Source organism: Camelus bactrianus, chromosome 5 (assembly GCF_048773025.1).
Source record: "Camelus bactrianus isolate YW-2024 breed Bactrian camel chromosome 5, ASM4877302v1, whole genome shotgun sequence".
NCBI lineage: Eukaryota > Metazoa > Chordata > Mammalia > Artiodactyla > Camelidae > Camelus > Camelus bactrianus.
Window position 1 is genome coordinate 24,632,275 of NC_133543.1, and position 21,231 is coordinate 24,653,505.

At 34.0% G+C, this 21,231-nt stretch overlaps 1 protein-coding gene and 1 long non-coding RNA gene across 3 annotated transcripts in view; both read left to right on the plus strand.

Annotated features, from left to right (window-relative positions):
• The first annotated feature begins 2,201 nt into the window (after positions 1 to 2,201).
• Positions 2,202 to 21,231, plus strand: part of RAB3GAP1 (RAB3 GTPase activating protein catalytic subunit 1) — a 94,026-nt gene continuing 74,996 nt past the window's right edge. Inside the window, exons 1-3 of one of the 2 annotated variants that reach the window (XM_074363566.1) lie at positions 2,202 to 2,277; positions 2,374 to 2,429; positions 6,299 to 6,374. In XM_074363566.1, coding sequence (XP_074219667.1) covers positions 2,260 to 2,277; positions 2,374 to 2,429; positions 6,299 to 6,374 — 150 coding nt within the window. In that variant the 5' untranslated portion in view covers positions 2,202 to 2,259. The remainder of the gene's footprint in view (positions 2,278 to 2,373; positions 2,430 to 6,298; positions 6,375 to 21,231) is intronic. The other variant, XM_010973223.3, reaches the window with a different exon arrangement.
• LOC141577698 (uncharacterized) lies at positions 6,381 to 19,200 on the plus strand. Its single transcript, XR_012506982.1, has 3 exons — positions 6,381 to 6,713; positions 14,398 to 14,445; positions 16,660 to 19,200. It is a non-coding gene; the product is annotated as an uncharacterized LOC141577698 (long non-coding RNA).

A 21,231-nucleotide genomic window follows, 5' to 3' on the forward strand; every position in this document is an offset into this window, starting at 1 on the left:
CTTCTCTTTCTATATTCTCTTCTTAAATCATCTCATCTATCTTGTGATTTAAAGTACTCGCAAATGCATATCTTCACCCCAGACCTTGCCTCTGAGTCCTATTCTTATGCCCAATTTTCTCCTTTACAACCCCTCCCTGAATATCTTACAAGCATGTCAAATTTAACACTTGCCTAACCAGATAGTACTGTTTTCGCTCCTTCCCATCTTCTTAGAAAATGGCATCATCCTCACATAGTTGCTTAGGTCAGAATCCTGAAAATTATCTTTGATTCCTGCCTTTCCCTTATCCCTGCATTTAATCCATCATCAAGTCTTGTCTATGGTATCTCCAAAACACACATCAACTCTGTTCACCTTGTCTGCTGACCACCCTACTTAGAGCCTCCACACCATCTCTCAATGGGTGCTTTAATCGTTGCTAGCTGTAGCTACTTCTTTCCTAATCCCCCTCCCAGCCTCCGCCACCAATCTATTCATGTAGCAGACTTTCACAAAACGTAAACTGGATCACATTACTCGCTTGCTTAAAACATTTGAGTGAATTCCATTGTGCTTCACATAACGGTCATATAGGAGGCCCTATGTGGTCTGGCCCATGCCTACCTCCCCAACTTCACTGCAACTACTGTGCTCCAGATGTCTTCCTTCAATTCATTAGATAGGTCAGAGTCTCCTACCCTTAGGCCTCTGGATATGCTTAGAAGCCTTCCCTGCCCCCAACCTGGTTCCCTCCATCTTATCCTTCAGCTGTCTTCCAAGATTCTTCTTGTCAAGGTCACCACTGACCTCCACATTGCTAACAGTGATACTGATAAATGTAGCACCTCTTCTTTCTGTTTGTGGAGCAAATTTCCAGCTTCCCTACTAGATCTTGAGTTCCTTGAAGTCAGGGACCATATCTGCAATCTATTTTCATTTCCCAGGAGCCTAGCATAGTGATTGGCTTATAGTAGGTGTTTAATAAATGAATGAAGGTCAAAGTTGAGACCTCTTGGCAGAGATTGCTGCAGTAGTAACCTCCAGCTCCTACTAGTGTAGTGGACAGAAACTAGAAGGAATATCGAGAGATAGAGTTATCACTGGCAGTAACTATCTGTTGTCAAAATTCTTCTGATAGTAGCTTCCTCATCTGTACCATCAACTCCACCAAATTTTTTAATATCTCTCTTATTATAAGATTAATTTTTAAAAGATTGCTGAAGTTGTTTTTCTGAGTCCTCTGCTGCCAAATTCCTACTTGTGAATTGCAAAAAAAAAAAAAATCATTAAATGAGATTTAATTTTTTTCCGATAGAGGTACTGGGGATTGAAGCCAGGGACTCATGTATGCTAAACCTGCGCTCTACCACTTGAGTTATACTGCCCCACCAAGATTTAACTTTTAAGAAAACTTCTAATTATGAAAATTTTCAGACCTAACAGAAGTAGAAAGATTAGTACGAATACATATGTACCCATTACCGGCTTAAAAAATTATTCCCTCATTGCTAATCTTGTTTTAATTCTAGCCCTATCTACTTCCCACTCCCATTATTTTGAAGCAAATCCTGGACATGGTATGGTTTTCTCTGTAAATATTTCTGTAGGTGTGAGATAAAATTATTAACTGCTCACTGGTACCCTTTCTGTTCCTCAAGGACTTAAAAAGTGAAGTGTTCATTGAACAGAATGTTGCTCTTCCCAGAAACCAGACAACTAGCATAATGATTTTATTTCACGACTTCCCCAAACTGCGTAAGTTCTTTGAGGGGTGGGGGGTGAGGGAGAGTGGATATGATAGCACCTAGCTTAGTACTTTGCAATCAATCAATAGAGGGTCAATAAAAATAAACAAAACCAAACCAGTGTGCTTTAGGTTTTTTAATACAATCGTATCCACATGAGTCTAGGGTCTTATTTCCTTGCTTTTGTTCCTTTCCAGAATTCATTACTCTACAGGAAAATTTCAGATTTTGTTAAAACAGCCAGAGAAGGGGGAGTTGAGGGCAGAGTAAGTTCTTCCTTCCCAGGAACAAAAACATAAAAAAAAAAAAAAAAAAAAAGAAGCACAAAACACAAAACCAAAGACTAATGATTTCAAACCAAGAAGACTTTTCCAAGCGGCACTAAAAGGTGGCCGTGCCTCCGAGGGCGGGGCTTCAAGGAGGCCCCGCCCAAGCCCCGCCCACGCCGGATCTCCGCTCTCCTTCATCCCCTCCCCTCGCCTTCCAGCTCATCCTCCCGGCAGCCCTCACGCTCGCGTCGGCGTTCCACAAGATGGCGGCCGACAGTGAGGTGAGGTGTTTGCTCTCTACCTATCTCCGTCTCTCTAAGTCCGCTCCTTCGCGTCAGCGCCTCGGAGCTCACTTTCTTACTTTTCACTTCCCACAGCCCGAGTCCGAGGTATTTGAAATCACGGACTTCACCACAGCCTCCGAATGGGAAAGGTGAGCGAGTCTTATCACTTTGGGCCCCGGTGTCTCCCCTTCTCCTTCCCTAACGTAAGGCTACAGGTGACGCCACTTTGCGGGAAAAGTAAGACCTCTGAGTACCCGGGTCTCCCTTCTCTGGTCAGCCGCAAGCTTCTTCCGCGTCTCGCGTCTGACAAGCCCCGGCCCGCCTCCGGCAGTGAAACCCCGGAGATTCCGGCTCTCGGAAGAAGTTTTGATTTCTCTACTCTCAGATCACTTTCCTTAGACCTTTGCTTCTCTAGTTGTAGCCCACCCGCAGCAGCAGTTTCCGAGCCTACCACTTCCGTTCCTGTTTTCCTGTCCTTTTTAACTCATTTTGTTATTGTAAGCAATAAACTTAGCAGCTGCCTTTGCGTCCCCTCCTTCCCATCTACATCCTTTTCAGGAGGAGGCCTTTTCTTCAGAGTCCTGGTGGTTGTCCATCTGCCACACTCCCACCATCTCTATCCTGTCTTTTGGAATAACCTTTTAAAATTGCGTATGGCTTTGGAACGCTTTGATTCAAGTTGTTCCGTTTCAGTGGGTAATGTGCCCAGGCTTCCTGTGCCATTAGACTCCATTGAACAGCTGAGTGAAACTGTTGCATCACTGAAATTTGTTGAAAGCCAAGTTTGTGTTGGAGTGACAGTTAAGATCGAGAAGTTACTAGTTCGATGTCGCAGAGACACTTCAGTTTTCTGGGTGTTGAGGTCAGTAGTTAGCTTGTTGCAACATTTTGTAATCTTTCTGATCAGGAGAAGAAATCCACCTGGTTGTGGATGCCCTGTAATTAGACGGCATAGGATAATGTAAAAGATCCCTGCTGAAATACTAGTTTGACCTGTGGTACTCCCCGCACACCCCCCAGAGTCAGTAAGACATAACCACACTGGCAAGGCTTTATTGAGCAGGTGCTGTGTGTTCACAACTATACCAACAGAAAAGAACAAAAGCAAAACAAAACCCTTGGTCCGTGTATTTAAAAAAACAAACAAAACAGCAGGTAGTTAAATTGTAAACCAAGCAGTACTAACTATAAAAATAGTAGTTTAAGGATGATACTGTTGTGGATTTTAATTGTTGGAGGTATTTTCATAGAAAAGATGATGTGCTGGGTCTAAAAACTGGGAAATAGTTGGTTAAATATGAGGCGGTCCTGACTGAGCAGAGACAGGTGAAAACCTTTGGGACTTAATGAAACTGGAGTGCAGGCTGTCTGTTGAAGGGAAGTAAATAAGATTATTAAGGAAGGAAGGACCAGGTTTTAGACATTGTCCAAAGCTAAGTAAAGGAATCTAGATTTGGTGCTTTAATACCAGTGATTCTCAAACTTTAGTGTGCATCGGAATTATAGTTTATGATTGTGTATGTCTGAGGTGGAGTCAGAAATTTGCTTTTCCAACAAGTTCCCAGGTGATGCTGATACTGCTGGTCAGGTGACCACACTTGAGAACCATTAAAGAACAAGTAGAGAGAGATCCTTGATTTTAGAGTGGCAAAGTGATATGATGAGAGTTGTTTCAGGAGATTTGGTAAACTGAAGGTGAGTGAGTGAGCTACTTTGATTAGGCTGGTGATTTGGAGACTGGAGAGAAAGGATAAAGGGAAGGTTGTAAGACATTTCAAATGAGTAGCTATGCTTGATGAAATATAAGAGTAAAAAAGAAAATCAAACATGGAACTGCAGTTTCTTGCCTGAAAGAATGAAGATAAGGAAGTGGCAAAGTCAGAAAAGTAGTTTCAGACCTGTTGAATTGGAAATAACAACGTAATGTCCTGAAGGTAATTAGAAAATGAACTGGAATCTTGGAGGATGGGATCAGGAAATACTATTTAATGGAAAAATGATTACTTTCCCTTAGTTTCTGTAGTGAAACTAGTGTTTATAGTTTGTGAGAAAATGTTAAGACTTTGGAGTCTTTTAAACCTTTAGTTTAATGTTGAATGAAAGTTCTTGTCAGTATATTAGGAGCCATATGAACAATTAACTGAAAGGACTAAATAGATGCCCGTAACTCTGTCATTTATCCATTAAAAAAATACTGAGTGCCCACGTGTCAAGCACAATGCAGGGCTTTAGGGCTGTGGTGGTAAGTGAAAACAGATGGTTCCAGCTCTTACTTTACAGTCTAATGGAAGAGACAGACGTGAATCAAATAATAGTACAAATGAGTCTGTAAGTACAATTGTAGTAAGAGTTAAGGGGAAAAAACCTGGTCTTTTAAGAGCATGTAAGAAAAGAACCTAATATAGTGAGGAATCAGAGGAAATGACCCTTAGGTGAGATTTGGAGAGGTTTCAGGGATAAAGTTGCTAAGTTTTTCTAGTCAAATCTCAATACTTGCAGGATAGAGTCCAGTTTTTGTCGTATTAGTACTGATAGAATTCAAACAATAAGTATTTTAAGATATTCCTTTTATTAGAGCTATATTTAAATTATTTTTATTATAATAATACCTTAGTATAGGATTAAAGAAAATCACCTGTAATCCTACCACCAGGAGACAGCTACTGTTAATATTGAGAAAATTCCTTCTTATCTGTGTATTATAAACTTTCTGTATTAAACTATATTAATGCTTATTTCTATAGCTTCCATTTAACATACGGACATTTTCTTATTTCTTCAAATGATCTTCAAAACATTTTTAATGGATGTATATTAGTCCATTGAATGGATATACTGTTAATTTAGGACTCATTGCTGCAGTTGGACTTTAAGATAGTTTCCAGTTCTTTACCTTTATAAATGTAATGTACATTTCACATTGACATTTTTGCTCACAGATGTATGCATTTAAAATTTTTATTTCTTTTTTTGTAAACGTGTTATTTGTGGAGCACTCATAAAGACTGATAATTGCCATTTGGCTGAACTTCCCCAAATACTGTATTAATTAATATCTTTTAATTTTAAAGAGGGAATTAATTAGAAGGTTCAGTTGAATCATAAAAACTGATTTATCATTGCTCATTACTATCGTTACAACAAAAGTGTAAATATTAATTTATGCTGTTACTGAAGGGAAAAACCTGATGTTTTTGAATAAATTTTGAATAGAGTTAACTCTAGTACTCTGCACTATGTAGATGTTTTAGGAGAGCAATGTTGCTGTTAGATTTGCATCATGCTTAAACTGTATAAGAAGTCAGCTTCTTAGAATAATAACAGATCATCTGAAAGTGTCTTTTAATATGTATTTAAACTACCACTGAGATTCGACAGTTTTTATCTGCTGATGTTGAACATGTTGCTAGTCCCAGTTCTTTCTCTTTAATGGCTCTACTTGATCATTAGATTTAAAGTTCAGGTGGTGGATAGTTTAAAAATCTGCTGTTTATTCCTTAAAGATGAGAAATCTACTTTCAGTTTCTTGCCAGCTGTCCCTTAAAACTTGTTTTATTTTAATGGGCAAAGTTCCCAAATAATGTTTTCTTTTGAGGGGAGGAGGAGGCAGATCAAGGAATTCATAAATATCTTTAAAGGAAAAGTTAATTTAAATCAGTTACTTTGAGGGTAGTGAAGAGATTATCAGTTTTGTAATTTAATAATATTTGTCTATTAGTTTTTACTTCTTTTCCAAATTTATTATATTCATTTCAATACAGAGAGATTTACTTTACAGAATTCAGAATGAGTTGTTGGGTAAGCCGTAGGCTTTAAAAAAATAAAAATCTGAGAATTCTTGGACTAGAGATTATTTCCATTTTTATTCTACATCCATGAATTAGACTAACAGTACTAAACTTACTGAGCCTTCTCTGATAAAGGTGCTAAAATTAAAAAAATCTTCTAAAGAATTTGTATAACAATGAGAAAAATGTGGTTATATATTTAGAAAGTTTTTTTTTTTTCTCCTTCCTAGGTTTATATCCAAAGTTGAAGAAGTCTTGAATGACTGGAAACTGATTGGAAACTCTTTGGGAAAGCCACTTGAAAAGGTCAGACCTATTTGCTGGTGTTTCTAAATTTTGAAACTTCCATTTTTAAGTCTGCATTTGATAAATTTGAAGTAAATGTTTTTTAAAGTTATGTATAATCTATGAACATAAAATTGCATCTGGAAGAACTTGGATTTGAATCTCTGGCAAACTATTTGTAAGATATTTGTGAACTTTTTTTAAATAATAAAATTTTATATGTATAATGTCATTCTTTGTGGGTGATTTTATTTGTTTCTTTGGCTGTTTACTTCTCTCTTGCTTTCTCTCTTAGAATGTTGGAAAGTTGTTTTTCAAATTTTTTTCATCAGAGAAGAATTGCAACTACCAAATTCTTAGGTAGAGTATTCTGCTTAACTAATGAGGAAAAATCTTGGTTTTAACAAGATTTGTTGTTGTTAGTAGTTATTTTATTCAGTTTTTGTATTTTATGATACTACTACTGTTTGTTCCCTCCTCTTCTTTTATTTTAACTTTGTGGATGTTTTGAGGATATTTAAGAGTGAAAAAATTATTCAAAATTGGGGCAGAACTAATCCTAATCTAGGATATTGATGGTTTTGCTCGTAAACCGTACTTTAAATGTTTACTGAAGCGTGTGCTCTGAGAACAGACGTAGATTTTATGTATTTCACTGAAGGGAACTAATGAGTTGATTTAGGCTTGTAGAGATGCTTTGCTTGTTAGATAATTCTTTTCAAGTAAAATTGATCATTGTTTTTATTATAAGTCTATTATTAACTGGACTTTACCACTCTGTAAAGAACTCTCAGTTCTCAATATTTGCTAGGGTTTTTTAGCTTTATGGTGATGTTAACAGAATTTGAGGCTCAAAGCATTATGATTTTCTTTATCCATATGAATAAGATCAGAAAAAGTAACATATAGAAATCACATCATTTAAAGATACAATGAAATATATAGAATAAATTGATTTACTATGTTAAAATATTTTATGATTGCATTTTTGAATAAAGAGAAAACGTGAAGTTCTCAAACACATATTCTATTCTACTTGAAACAAATATACAATTACAATTGATACAGATGCTAGTAAGATTAAAGGCAAAACAAGTTGGGTATAACTAGAGTTGGAAATGATTTGTACTATCAAAAAAGAGAGCTGAAGTGAGTAGTCGTGAGCTCTGATATTACATTCCTTAATTCTTTGATTTACAATATTCTCTGGGTACCCTTTATGTGCCAGGTCTGAAGAAATAGTTAACAAGATAAGATCCATGTTTGCCATTTCACATAAATTCTCAGGAGAGAATTCTAGATGCTAAGTTCAATTTTGGGATTTAAGTTGGGTAGTGTATTCAAAGTAGGTAGCATACCGCCAGGCAGGTAGGAAGGGCAAAAGGAGTGTTCTCAACCCTTTTCTCCCTACAGGGAGTAGTAAATAAATCAGACATAGAAAATATGAACAGATTTCAAGGTGAGCTGTAACTGTGATGAATAAGATGAAAGAAAGTATGAAGGATGGATTACTCAGCATAAAAAAGAAAATTTAGAGAATACCTTAATAAGAGATTCTAATTTGTGTGAAGGACGGTAATTACCAAGTCTCTTTGTCCACTGAAGGGGAATTAAGAGAAATTATTTTTAAAATACCTTTAATTAAGGAAAATTTCAACCATATATGAGGTAAACAAAAATAGTATAATGAACCATCATGTGCCTGTCACCCAGTTTCAATTGTTCTTTTTCTTATTTTAATATTACCTCTCTCATCCCCACCCCTACTAGGTTTTTTAAAATAGTTTTTTAATAAAATACACATCATGCACAAAACTTAACTGCTTAATTTTGATAAATATTTACAACATGTAAGACTCCTCATTCAAGATACTGGACATTTCTTTCAGCCCAGAAATATCCCTAGTGAACCTTTCCACTGGATCCTCAAATTCTCAAGCTCCTCACTCTTGCCTCCCCTTGCCTCCCTACCCCCTCCCCCACACCACCAAGGCATCTGCTGTTCTTTTTTTCTTTTAAACCATAGATTACTTTCACCCGTTCTACAGATGCATACACTGGGATCATACGGTACATACTTTTTGTGCCTGGCTTTTTTTTTTTACATGAGATTATTCTAGGTTGTTGCGTGTATCAGTGTTTTTAATCTCTCAGTAATAGTCTATTGTATGAATATACCACAATGTGTCACTTGTTGACAGATGTATCACTATTATGAATAAAACAACATTCTTATATAAGGCCTTTTGTAGGCATATAATTTTGTTTCTATTGGGTAAATATGTAGGAGTGGAATTACTGAGTCATAGGCTAAGTCTATGCTTAACTTTATGAGAAACTGCTAACGCTTTTATAACATTTTACCTAACCACCAGCAATATGTGAGTTTACGTAATTTCATATCCTCACCAAAAATTGGTTGATTCTTGTAAAGTTTAGTCCTCCTAATGGGTATGTAGTTCGTGGAATTAGTTGTATTTTTCTTTCTGGTTTTAGTTTGTATTTTCGTGATAAATATTGATACTGACCACTTTTTTCATGAACTTATTAGCCATTTGTGTGTGGTCTTTTTTGAAATTTCTGTTCAAGTTTTTTGTCTGTTTTAAATTGAGTTGAGTTTTTAAATTGAGTTGTAGGAGTCTTTTAGTTCCTTTATATATTCTACTTTAAGTCTTTTCACAGGTAGTAGCTTTGCAAGGTTGTGAAAATATTGTGTTTTCTTCTAGAATGTATCATTTTAGCTTTTATTTAGGTGTATAACCCATCTTGAACTAATGCTGTGTATGGTGTCAGGTGGGATCATAGTTTAGTTTTTTACATACGGATATCTTGTTGTAAAACCTTCTGTTGAAAACATTCCTTCCTGCACTGGATTGCTTTGTAGCCTTTGTTGGACAGTTGACCTAGGGGGATCACCTTCTGGAATCTGCATTCTGTTTCTTTAATCTAATTGAAATCCTGATGTCAGTACCACATTGTCTTGACTACTGTAGTTCAGGATTTCCCCACTTTGGCACTATTGAAATTTTGGGCCAGGTTGTTGTGGGGCTGTCTCAAGTGTGACAGTTTTAGTAGAATCCCTGTCTTCTATCTGCTAGAGGCCTGTAGCACCCTCCCAGTGGTGAAAACCAGAAATGTATCTAGACATGGCTAAATGTTTCGAGCTGCAAAATTGCCTGCAGCTGAGAACTACTACATAGCTTTAGAGTAAGTCCTGGACTTAATGTAAATTCTCTAGTTTTTGTTTTCTGAAATTTTATCTATTCTAAGACCTTCATGTTTCCATTAGGAATTTTAGAATGAGCTTGTCAGTTTATATTAAAAGGATTATGATTATGCTGGGATTGTGATTGGGATTGTGTTGAGATGTAACATTTTGACAGTCTTGAAGCTTCCATTCATGAACATGATACATCTCTCCACTTATTAAATCATCTTTATCTCAGCAGTGTTTTGTAATTTTTGGTGAGGTCTTGAATATCTTTTGTTAAATGAATTACTGAGTATTTTATGTTGTATGATGCAGTTGTAAATTGAATTGCTTTTTAATTTTATTTTTCAATAGTTTGTTGCTAGTGCATAGATATACAGTAAAATTTTATATGTTGATTTTGTATCTTGAGACCTGGTTAAATGTAAAGATAATCTTTTTGTTAATTCTTTTGCATTTTGTACATTCCTAGTCATGTTGTCTGCAAATAGGGACAGTTTTACTTCTTTTCCAATTTTGTACCTTTCATTTCTTTTTATTGCACTAACCAGGACCTTCAGTAAAATTTGGAATAGAATTGTTGAATAGACACCCTTGGCTTCTTCCCAGTTTTAGGGGGGAAACATTCAGTACATCAATACTAAGAATTGTATGTAGGTTTTTCATAGGTGTCCTTTATAACACTGACAAATCCTTTTCTTAATTAGCTGAAAGTTTTTTTAAGTTATGAGTATAATTATTTCAAATCTTGTTCTGTACCTATTGAAATAAAATCATATGGTTTTTCTTTATTCTCTGAATATGGTTAATTATGTTGGTTAATTTTTTATAGTGGTAAAATATGCAGATGGTCTCTAACTTAAGATGGTTTGACTAAGGATTTTTTGATGGGTATGGTGCAAAAGCCGTACACATGCACTAGAAATCGTACTTCAAATTTTGAATTTTGATATTTTCCCGGGCTAGTCGTATGCAGTACAGTACTCTCTTGTGATGCTGGGCAGCAAGGTGCAGCTCCCAGTAAAGCATTCAGTCATGAGGGTAAGTGACTGATACACTTAAAACCATTATGTACCCATACAACCATTTCTATTTTTCACTTTTGGTATAGCATTCAGTAAATTATATGAGCTATTCAACATTTCATTATGAAATAGGCTTTGTGTTAGATGATTTTATCTAACTGTATGCTAAGTGTTCTGAGCTCATTTAAGGTAGGCTAGGCTAAGCTATAATATTAGATAGGTTAGGTGTATTAATGTCAACTGAAGCTATTTTGAACTAATAATGGGTTTATTGGGCCATAACTCCATCATAAGTCAAGGAAGATTTGTACATAAGATTTACCATTTTAACCATTTTTGAACATAAAATTCAGTGGCATTAAGTATTTTTACATTGTTCAAATTTGCACCAACCCAAACTGAAACTCCCTCTCCCTTCCACAACCCCAAGCCCCTGGTAACCACTATTCTTCTTCTTTTTCTATGCGTTCACTTATTTAAGTCCCTCATGTAATTGGGATCATACAGTATTTGTCCTTTTGTGTCTACCTGGTTTGATCTAGAATAATTAGTGTATCTTCAGAGCTCATCCATGTGGTAGAATGTGTTAGAGTTTCATTTATTTTTTAAGACTGAATAATATTCCATTATATGTATATACCACATTTTGCTTATCCATTCATTCTTCTGTCATACTTGGGTTATTTCTTCTCTCTGGCTGTTGTGAATAATGCTGCTGTGAACATGGGTGTATGAATATTTGTTTGAGTCCTTGCTTTCAATTCTTTTAGATATATACCCAGAAGTGGAACTGCTGCATCATATACTAATTCTGTTTTTTGAAGAATTGCCATACTGTTGGCTAAAGATTCTGTTTTTCTTTATCTAAAAGTAGCTTTGTTTTACCTTGTTTTTGAATAGTTTTCCTGAGGAATTCTAACTTGAAAGCCCCTCCCCCCCAACCACAGTTCTTAAAGATACAGTTCCATTGTCTTCAGTTCTCTATAATTTCTAACGGGAAGTTAGGTGTCAGTCATATTTTTGTTCTAGTTTTGTGTTTTTTTCTTCAGGCTACTTTGAAGTTTTTTTTTTTTTTTTAAATCTTTTTAAGCCATCTAACTATGCACATAGATGTATTTTCTTTGTATTTTTCCTGCTTAGTTTTATTAATACTGAATATGTAAATTTTGAAATTTCACCGAATTGGGGAATTTTTGGACATTATTTTAAAAATGTATTTCTTTCCTATTCTCTTTTTTCTCTCTGATTTAAGTTATACTTGACCTCTTGATACTGCCTCACAGGTCTCTTAGGCTCTGCTGTCTTCAGTCTTTTTTTCTCTCAGATGATTTCTCTGGATTTATCTTTGAGTTCATTTACTCTTTATTCTTCTGTCTCCAATTTGCTGTTAAAGCTACCTAATATATATTTCAATTCAGTTACTGTAGTTTTTAGGTCTAGAATATATATTTGGTTCTTTTTTACAATTTCCGGTTCTCTGTGATTGATCATCTTTAAGTTATTTTGAAAATATTTTCCTTTTGTCCTCCAATTGCAACATCTAGGTTTTGAGGTTGGATTCTGTTTATTGCATTCTCTTAAGTATATGTCACATTTTCTTGTGTGTTTTTTTTTTTAATTGTGTGTGTGTATCCAGCAATTTCTTAATTTTGTGCTTGTATTTTGAGTGAAGTATGGACTAGATTCTTTTGTGTTCCTAAAGGGTTTTTTGTTGTTGTTCTAACAGTTTGCTTAATTGAATTAAAATTCCATTTTCATTTCAGAGGTCACAGCAGCTGAAATCTTTCAGGTTTCTTCTTTGTTATTGTGCCCTGGAGTCTCTACTGCACATACATGATTTAGCAGCTAGCCAATATTTGGGGCAGAGTTTATATGTAAATTTTGGGGCTTACCCCCTTGTTGTGCACATATTAGACTGCTCTTAGGTCAGCAGTTCTCATGATGTGGTCTGAGGACGTCTGTTGAACCCTGAGAGTCTTTTAGGGGTTGACAAGGCCCTGCCTTTTCCAAATACTTTATGTACGTGAGGTCTTTTTTCTTTACATGCTTCAGTGAGAACAATGGATTGCAAAGAGTGAATGAAGGCACAGATATGAGAATCCAATTGTCTTTTTAAAACTATATAACCAAGAGATTTACAAAATGTAAAACAGTACTACACTTGTCATTAATATTTTTTGTTCTGGAAAATATTAAATTTTTATTTTAATATATTATAAGTTCATTGTCATTTTAAATGAATTTAAAATTTTATACTTTTTCCTTTTTAATTTTTTAAAACTTTTTGTCCAATTTGTTCATTTTAATTTTTTAATTTTTATTTTTTGAGGGGGAGGCACTTAGGTTTGTTTATCTATTTTTTAAATCTATTTTCTATTTTACTGGGGATTTAACCCAGGACCTCATGCAGGCTAAACACACGCTCTACCACTGAGCTGTAACCTCCCCCACATCTCTTTTAATTCCTTAGATGGGGTACTCAGTACTTTTTAAGAGTGTAAAGAAGTCCTGAGGCAAAAAAATTTGAGACTGCTGTCTTAGACAAAAAGTTACAAACATGCAAATCTCCTCAGATATAGTTTCACTTTTTCATAGATAAACTCAAGTTTTTGCTTCCATTTTGGTCACTCTCCAGAATTTTGGAAAAGTATGCTGCTTTTTTTTTTTTTAAACAAGATTTTACGATTTTTATCTAAAGGAGGGCTAATCTGACTAACCTGCTTTTTCCATACTAGACTCTAAAATGCTGGGAAATAAATGATTTTAAGAGAGGAGGAAATGGCAGTTATTGACCATTAGCTGTGGTACCATGCAATATAACTGTGACTGTACCTGTTAACTTAATCCTTAGACAAATTTCAGTGATGAAGTAATACCTCACTTTATAGACAAGAAATGAGGCTTGGGTACTTGTTGCCCGAGGTCATTCTGCTAGAAGTTAGATTAAGCAGAATTAGACCTAGGTAGGTCATGCGGGCGTTCAAAACCCATGTTTCTATTTTACTCTGGTCTTTTTGGTTTTAAAGATTTAAGTGAATGTAAATTATGTAAAGAAGTATTAGAGTAGGTTTCTAAAGGCAGATTTTGGAGTTTGTTTCTTGGGCTTAATAAAATAGATAAAAATTTTGGTGATATGAGTAGGATCATGCTTGTAGGCAGGGAAATTAAAGAAATGACCTTTTAAATTCTTTTTAGCCTTGGAATTTCATAATTCTATGTATCTAGCAAAAATTGGAAGTACTTTTTATGAAATGTTAAGTTTAGGTATGGCATGATCTGATAATAGAACTATTTAGTCAGTGACTCTTATCCCACTGAAAAATTTATGGAAGAAAGATCATTAATTTTAGAATATTAACAGAAGAAGAATGACTATCATAGTATTGAAATGTGTTTATATTTTTTATACCCACCCAGTAGATTGGAATGACATTTATTTCAGTACTTAAATTTCATGTGGCAAATGAAATAAATTTGAATTACAGGTTTTCTCTTGTGTGAGAAATTTCCCAAACTAAGGTATAACAGTAGGTCTAACTTGTGACTGATATAAACATTATAAGCAATTTAGATTTCTTTATTTGCATTCTCAGAACATTTGTTACATGGGTCATTAGAACAGGGGAGTGGAGATTTTTTTTTAATTAAAGTTTTGGGAAACTTCACAGTTGAGGATCAGTGATGAGAATACAGTGTTTCTGAAATGTAGTAAATCAAAATGAAAGTGATGTTGAGCTGCCTATAACATTTTTAGGAATAGGATTATTTAAGGTAAGATTTATAGTCATTTTTTCTTTTTTTTAAATAGTAACCATAATGTTTAAAGCTTTTCTGGATATAATACAGAAGGAAACAGGTCAGTATTTTATTATATTTCCTCTTCTTTCAAATTGGAAATTTTTGAAGTTCATTGCTGTTACTGTGTCGCAGTTTTTATTGTAGTATAAAATGTTTAGAGATAACTTTGAGACAGCATAGAATAATGATGAGGAGTATGGGCCCTAAAGTTATATGGCTTATGTTAGAATTATGGTCTTTTATTTATTTTTAAAATTTTTATTAAGGTATAGTTGATGTACAATGTTAAATAAGTTGCAGATGTACAACATAGTGATTCACAATTTTTAAAGGTTATACTCCATTTGTAATTACTATTAAAAACTGGCTATACAAATGTAAAAATTATTTGTTCTACTTCAGTGAAAAATGCCCTTGGTATTTTGAAGGGATTGCATTGAATCTATATTGCCGTGGGTAGTATAATCATTTTAACAATATTAATTCTTCCAATCCATGAACATGGTGTATCTTTCCATTTGTTTGTGTCATTTTTAATTTCTTTCATCTATCTTAAGAGTTATCCAAGCACAGGTCTTTTACTTTCTTAGGTAGGCTTATTCTTAAGTATTTTATTCTTTTTGATGTGATGGTAAATGGGATTGTTTCCTTAATTTCTCTTACTCATAGTTTGTTTTTAGTGTATAGAAGCATGACAGATTTCTATGTATTAATTTTGTATCCTGCAGCTTTACTGAATTCACTGATGAGCTCTAGTAGTTTTCTGGTGATAGAATTCTAGTTTTACTGCTCACTCTCTTTGTGGCAGTGGGCCATCTCAGTTTCAGCTGCTGCTGCTGTTGCCTCTGTCTGTCTGTCTCTCTCTCTTAAAAGTATTCACCAGAAGTTTTAAAATGATACTTGGTTTAGAGTAGAATATAAACTAATAGAATTACTAAACACATTTTAGCTATAAAAAGTATTGTTTTCTCAAAGCTCCTGGAAGTTAAAAACTTAGAACCTAGCTGAGAAAAAATAAAAACTTTACATAATGTATTCTGGCTGAAAAATCAGTTCAGGTTTCATCAGAGATAGGTGAGTGGTCTCTTCAGACATTTTTAGTTCTATTATTTTCTAGTTCTTTTTTACATTTTAAAAGATTTTTTGCTTGCCATTTAATTGTACCACAATGTTCTTTTGAGTGTGAGAAGTCAAATTTTCAATATACATCATTAATTTGACTTTGAACTTTAATTTCTTACAGGACATATGGCACTAAAACAAATAGAACTATACAAAAATATTTCTAAACAAAAAAGACCTAGCCAAAATCATTTACTTGCTAATTTTAGACAATATTTATTGTAATAAAATCTCTACAGTGTAATTCTAAAGAACAAACATAAGTCTGCTAAATGAGCTGTTCATAAATTAATATTCAATTTCATTAAATGATGCCCTTACTTAAATTTTATTGCTTGGCTTGTTATAGGTCACATTTTGTTATAACAAATATGACCAAAAAGTTACTTTTAGTGAAATACACAATAACAAAGCCATGATCATTTATGGAAGGTGTGGCAGTTACATCTCTGTTGCTGTAACTCTTAACCTTTTTTTCTCCAGTGTACAGGCAGAGGGTCTGAAGCAGTACCGTTAATAATAATAGTTTGCTAATTCATTTATTAGCACACTGCCTGGTCTGTGGTTAGTAAATGCTAATTGATTTACTCCCCAGAATACCTGATTAACTCTCTGAATTTGTATTCTCTTTGCATAAGATATACAGTGTACACAGATCACGTTTAGTTGCTTGAGATTTTTGTTAAAATATGGTGGCATTTTTAAAAGCATTTTACTAAAGGTGGCAGGTCTTTTTCTGGATGGTCTGGTGCATTTTAAAGTAAATAACTAGTTTAATTTCTCTGCCTTTACTTTTGTAAGTAGCCTTTATATTTTGGTTTATTTCCTCCGTTGACTTAGTAATTTTTCTTTTTTCCTTTGATTTTGATTTAGTAATTTGATTTTTTTCCTCCTAATGAATTTTATATGTACTGCAGTTGGCAAGTCTAATGGATGAGTCAATTTCTAAAAATACGGTTGTAAAAATGGCTGATGAGAATTTTGACTGCATTTTCCTATAGAGGGGAGGAAGTGTTTAAATTATGTTTTCTGGGTAGTGCCCAGAATGTTTGAATTTTCTTCCTATTATTGGAGCCACGTAATAAGTCTTTTCTTTTCAACTTCTTCCTTTTGTTAATTTGTTTTATTCCTGTTTCATTCATTCATTTAGAGTTCCTACTGTGGATCTGGAATTGCTACCCTGCTTCCTGTTTATCATAACAACCTCTCTGCCCTCCGTCACCTCCAGATTGTTAAATAGTTTACCTCTTAACTCTGTAGTCATTTTATCCACTCCTCAGCTATCATAGTCAGCCCTCCATATCTGTGGGTTCCACATTTGTGGATTCAACCAACTGAGGATCGAAAACACTGGCAAAACTTGAATTTGTGGCACTGGCAACTACTTATATAGTGTCTCTATTAGGTATTATAAGTAATGTAAAGATGATTTAAAGTATACTGGAGGATGTACATAGGTTATGTGCAAATACTACACTGTTTTATATAAGGGGCTTGAGTATCTGATGATTTTGATATCCAAGGGGGCTGTGGGAGAGATGTCCTTGAACTAGTTCCCCGCAAACCCCAAGGAAGGATTATATTCTTTCTGTTCCTCCCTCCATGAAGTGTACAACCAGTGACTTGGAGCTGTTCAAGCAGTTAATCCCAAATTATATCTCTGAACTCAGTTGTTTAAGAAAATTATAATGGAAGTTAGGTTTTATCATGTTATCAGAATCAGAGTTAAACCAGTTTAAAGGACGAAGCTCTTGATGGACTGAGGGACTTGCCTGTTAGGTTTAATGGGAGTTCTTAACCCAGAGTTTTAGGTCTCTTTAAATTGTGTACATGCTTAATTTTTTAAAATACATGATTAATTTTTAATGTGAATGTGTATTATTTCCCTGAAAGATGGTCCAGAGGTCTCATCAGACACTTAAAAGAACAGAGTAAATTAAAGAGTAAAATTAAAGCTACTGTATTGAATTTTACTTTGTATGCATTTATTTATTATTTTAAAATGTATTTTGTTTTTGTATATCCAAAGGCTTGCTTGTTCATGAACTTTTCTACCCTGACATACAGGACAAATAATTTTTTAAGTTGGTGAAATTTGTCCTTAATATAACTTTTACCTCCTTAGCCTTTTACCAGTGCCTGGTCTCCAGGCCTCAAGTTTTGCTAGCCAGCCCTACGTTTAAATGTCGAATACTACAAAATTATCTACTTCTTTTCCTTTGTTTCCTGTTGCTACTCCCATCTCCAGAATACAATGCTAATCTTACTTGATTAAGTAGAGAGCAGTATTCTTAATTTAATTTAAAATATTTGAATAGATGATAATCACTTGACCTTAAAAAAAAGTATTTTGGTTTCATATTTGACTAAACTGCTGCAGGAAAAATGAAAGTGAAATTGAAATTGTTCCTCTTCCAAGGAGAGGTCCTTATCCTATCAATGACTAAAGTAATTCTCAGAAACTGCTTTTGGGCTGCTAGCCTGAATTCCTTTCCATCATTAATCCTCAGATTTTTAAAGTTTTTAAAAGAATGCTTGTGGGATTTCAGAAAAATGTAAGAAAAGTCAATAAACAGCTTTAGATTGTCTGGAGAAATACTTGGGGCAAGATATTTGTAATATGGCCTAGAAGGTTGTCTTTTGAAGTCAGTTTCCTGAAATTGTCTTTCCTGTCCTTTGCATTTTCTACTTTTGAGCTCAGAATTCTTTCATTAAAATTTTAAAAAGCCCTTTAATTCCAAAAATCGTATAACCAAATCAAATGATGTTTGTATTTTAAAAGTGCGAGTTTCCTCCTCAGCACTTCATTTACCCATCTACTTTCCAGAGCTAACAGTGTTTACTGTTTGATAGTCTGTTCTGTGTGTGCATGTTACACTTAAAAAAAGATAATCTGTCTTGTACAACTGCCTTTTTTTAAACTATATTTTGTTGGCTTTTGTTTTTTTTTCAAGATGGGGCATAGACATCTGTTTCATTTTAATGCTTGCATTATAGTCCATTGTATGACTATCCCATAATGTGTTTGTACATATCCCTGTTTAAAAGGTGTTTAGTTCGCGGTTTTTGCAGTTATAGTACTGGAGTAGTAAGCATTGTTGTACATACATTTGCATACTTGTATGAATATTTCTGTAACAGATTTCTAAAAGTAGAATTACTGGTCAAAGTGGATGTGTTGTTGTTTTTTGTTGTTGTTGTTTTTTTTTTTTTTTTTTTTTGAAAAATATAGCCTGCTTTCCACCAAGATGATTTAATGTACTGATGCTCCCCCCATGCATGGTATATGAAAACACCCATATCCTCAGTCTTCCAACACTTTTCATTATGTTGTTGTCAATATGAAACACTAAAGCTATCTAATTTTATGTTTTCCTGAGCATTGAGGTGAGACTGAGTGTTCCTTCATGTTTATTAAACGTGAGAATATCCCTTTTGATTGCTTGTTATGTACACTGACCGATTTTCTTGTCTTTAAATTACAGTAGGAGTTTTTTTTTTAGTAGGAGTTCTTTATGTTCTAGATATTAATCTCTTATATATGATTTGCAGATGTTTTCTCCTATCCTGTGAGTTGCTTTTTCACTCTGTAGATAGTGTTTTTTGATTCACAAAATTTTTTATTTTAATGAAGTCCACTTGATCTGTTTCTTCTTTTGTTCTCTGTGCTTTTTATGTCCAAAAAATCTTTGCCAGGTCCAATGTCATTAAGCTTTTACCGTGTTTTCTTCTAAGAGATTTTCTTCAATGAGATGGTTGTAGATCTTATGTGTAGATTTTTGACACATTTTAAGTTACTTTTTCTATATGGAATAAGGTAAGAGTTTATATTTTTAAGTAGTTTCTTAATGATGTCTAGATTTCATGTACAAAGGGCCTTATGACCCTAAGATTAGAAATTTATGCTTCTCTAGTTTTTTTTTGTTTTATTAGTTATTCTCAAGATTTTTTTAATAAAACATTTAGATATCTACTTAGAGTTAGTTTTTGTGAATGAAATGAGGAAGTGATCTTTTTTTCTGGATGACCAACTTTTTCTGAACTACGATTATGTTCTCTTTACCAGATTTTAAGTTCCATACATACTTGGGTTTATTTCTGGAATATGAATACTTTGTGTTCATGTACATACACCATTTTATTTTAATTACTGTAAATTTATTGTACATTCTGGTGGGACAAATATTCTCCCATTGTTTTTCTTTTCCAAAGTTTTCTTTGCTATTCTTACATTTTTATTCTCGAATATTAATTTTTTTCCTTGCAACAAAGTAGTTTGAAGGACTTTTTGAGATGTTTTATATTGAATTAATAAAGAACTTTCTAGTTTTAGTTAAGTGCATTTCTCATGTTGTATTGTTTATATGAAATGGCCTTAAATTGAATAGTGACCTTGATTAGACCTACCTTTTTTTATGAGGTGTAATTTACATATAACATTGCATTAGTTTTAGGTGTACAATATAATGATTCAGTGTTTGTACAAGTTGGGAAACAATCACAATAAGTCAACATCCATTACCATACATAGTAACAATTTTTTTCTTGTGTTGAGAACTTAAGATTTATTCTCTTAGCAACTTTAAAATATATAATACAATATTAACTATAATCACCAAGCTGTACATTATATCCCCATAACTTACTTATTTTATGGGTGGAAATTTGTACCTTTTGACCCTCTTCACCCATTTCACTGACCCCCAACACCCCATCTCTGGCAACCACCTATCTTTTCTCTGTGTCCGAGCTTTTTTTTGTTGTTTTTTTAAGATTCCATGTATAAGTGAGATCATATGGTATTTTGTCTTCCTCTGTCTCACCTAATAGACTTAGCATAATGCCCTCAAGTTTCATCCATGTTGTTGCAAATCGTAAGATTTCATTTTTTTTATAATGGAATAATATTCCATTGTGTATGTATCCCACATTTTCTTTATCCATCCACCATTGGATACTTGAGTTGTTTCTGTATCTTGGCTATTGTAAATAATGGTGCAGTGAACATGGGGGTGCATATATCTTTTTGAATTAGTATTTTCATTTTCTTTGGATAATACTCAGAAGTGGAATTGCTGGATTCTGTGGTAGTTCTATTTTTTTAATATTGAGGTACCTCCATACTGTTCTTATAAGTGGCTGCACCAGTTTACATTGCCATGAACAGTATGCAAGGGTTCCCTTTTCTCCATGCCCTCACCAACACTTGTTCTTTCTTTTCTTTTCGATGATAACCATTCTAAGGTATAAGGTGATTATTCATTGTGGTTTTGATTTGCGTATCTCTGATAATTAGTGGTGTTGAGCACCCTTCAGTGTTCCTGTTGGCCATATGTATGTCTTCTTTGGAACACTGTCTATTCAGATCTTCTTCCTATTTTTTAATGAGTTTTTCTTTTGCTGCTGAGTTGTGTAAGTTACTTATATATTTTGGATATTAGCCTCTTATCAGATGTATGATTTAAATGTATTTTATCTCATCTATTAAAATTTTGTTGATGATTTCCTTTGCTATGCAGAAGCTTTTTAATTTGATGTAGTCCCCCACTTGTTTATTTTTGCTTTTTTTGCCTTTGGAGTCACATCCAAAAAATCATTGTCAAGATTGATGTCAAGTAGCTTACTACCTATATTTTCTAGGAGCTTTATGGTTTCAGGTCCTATATTCAAGTCTTTAATCCATTTTGATTTAATTTTGTGTGTGGTTTAGCTTAATGGTTCA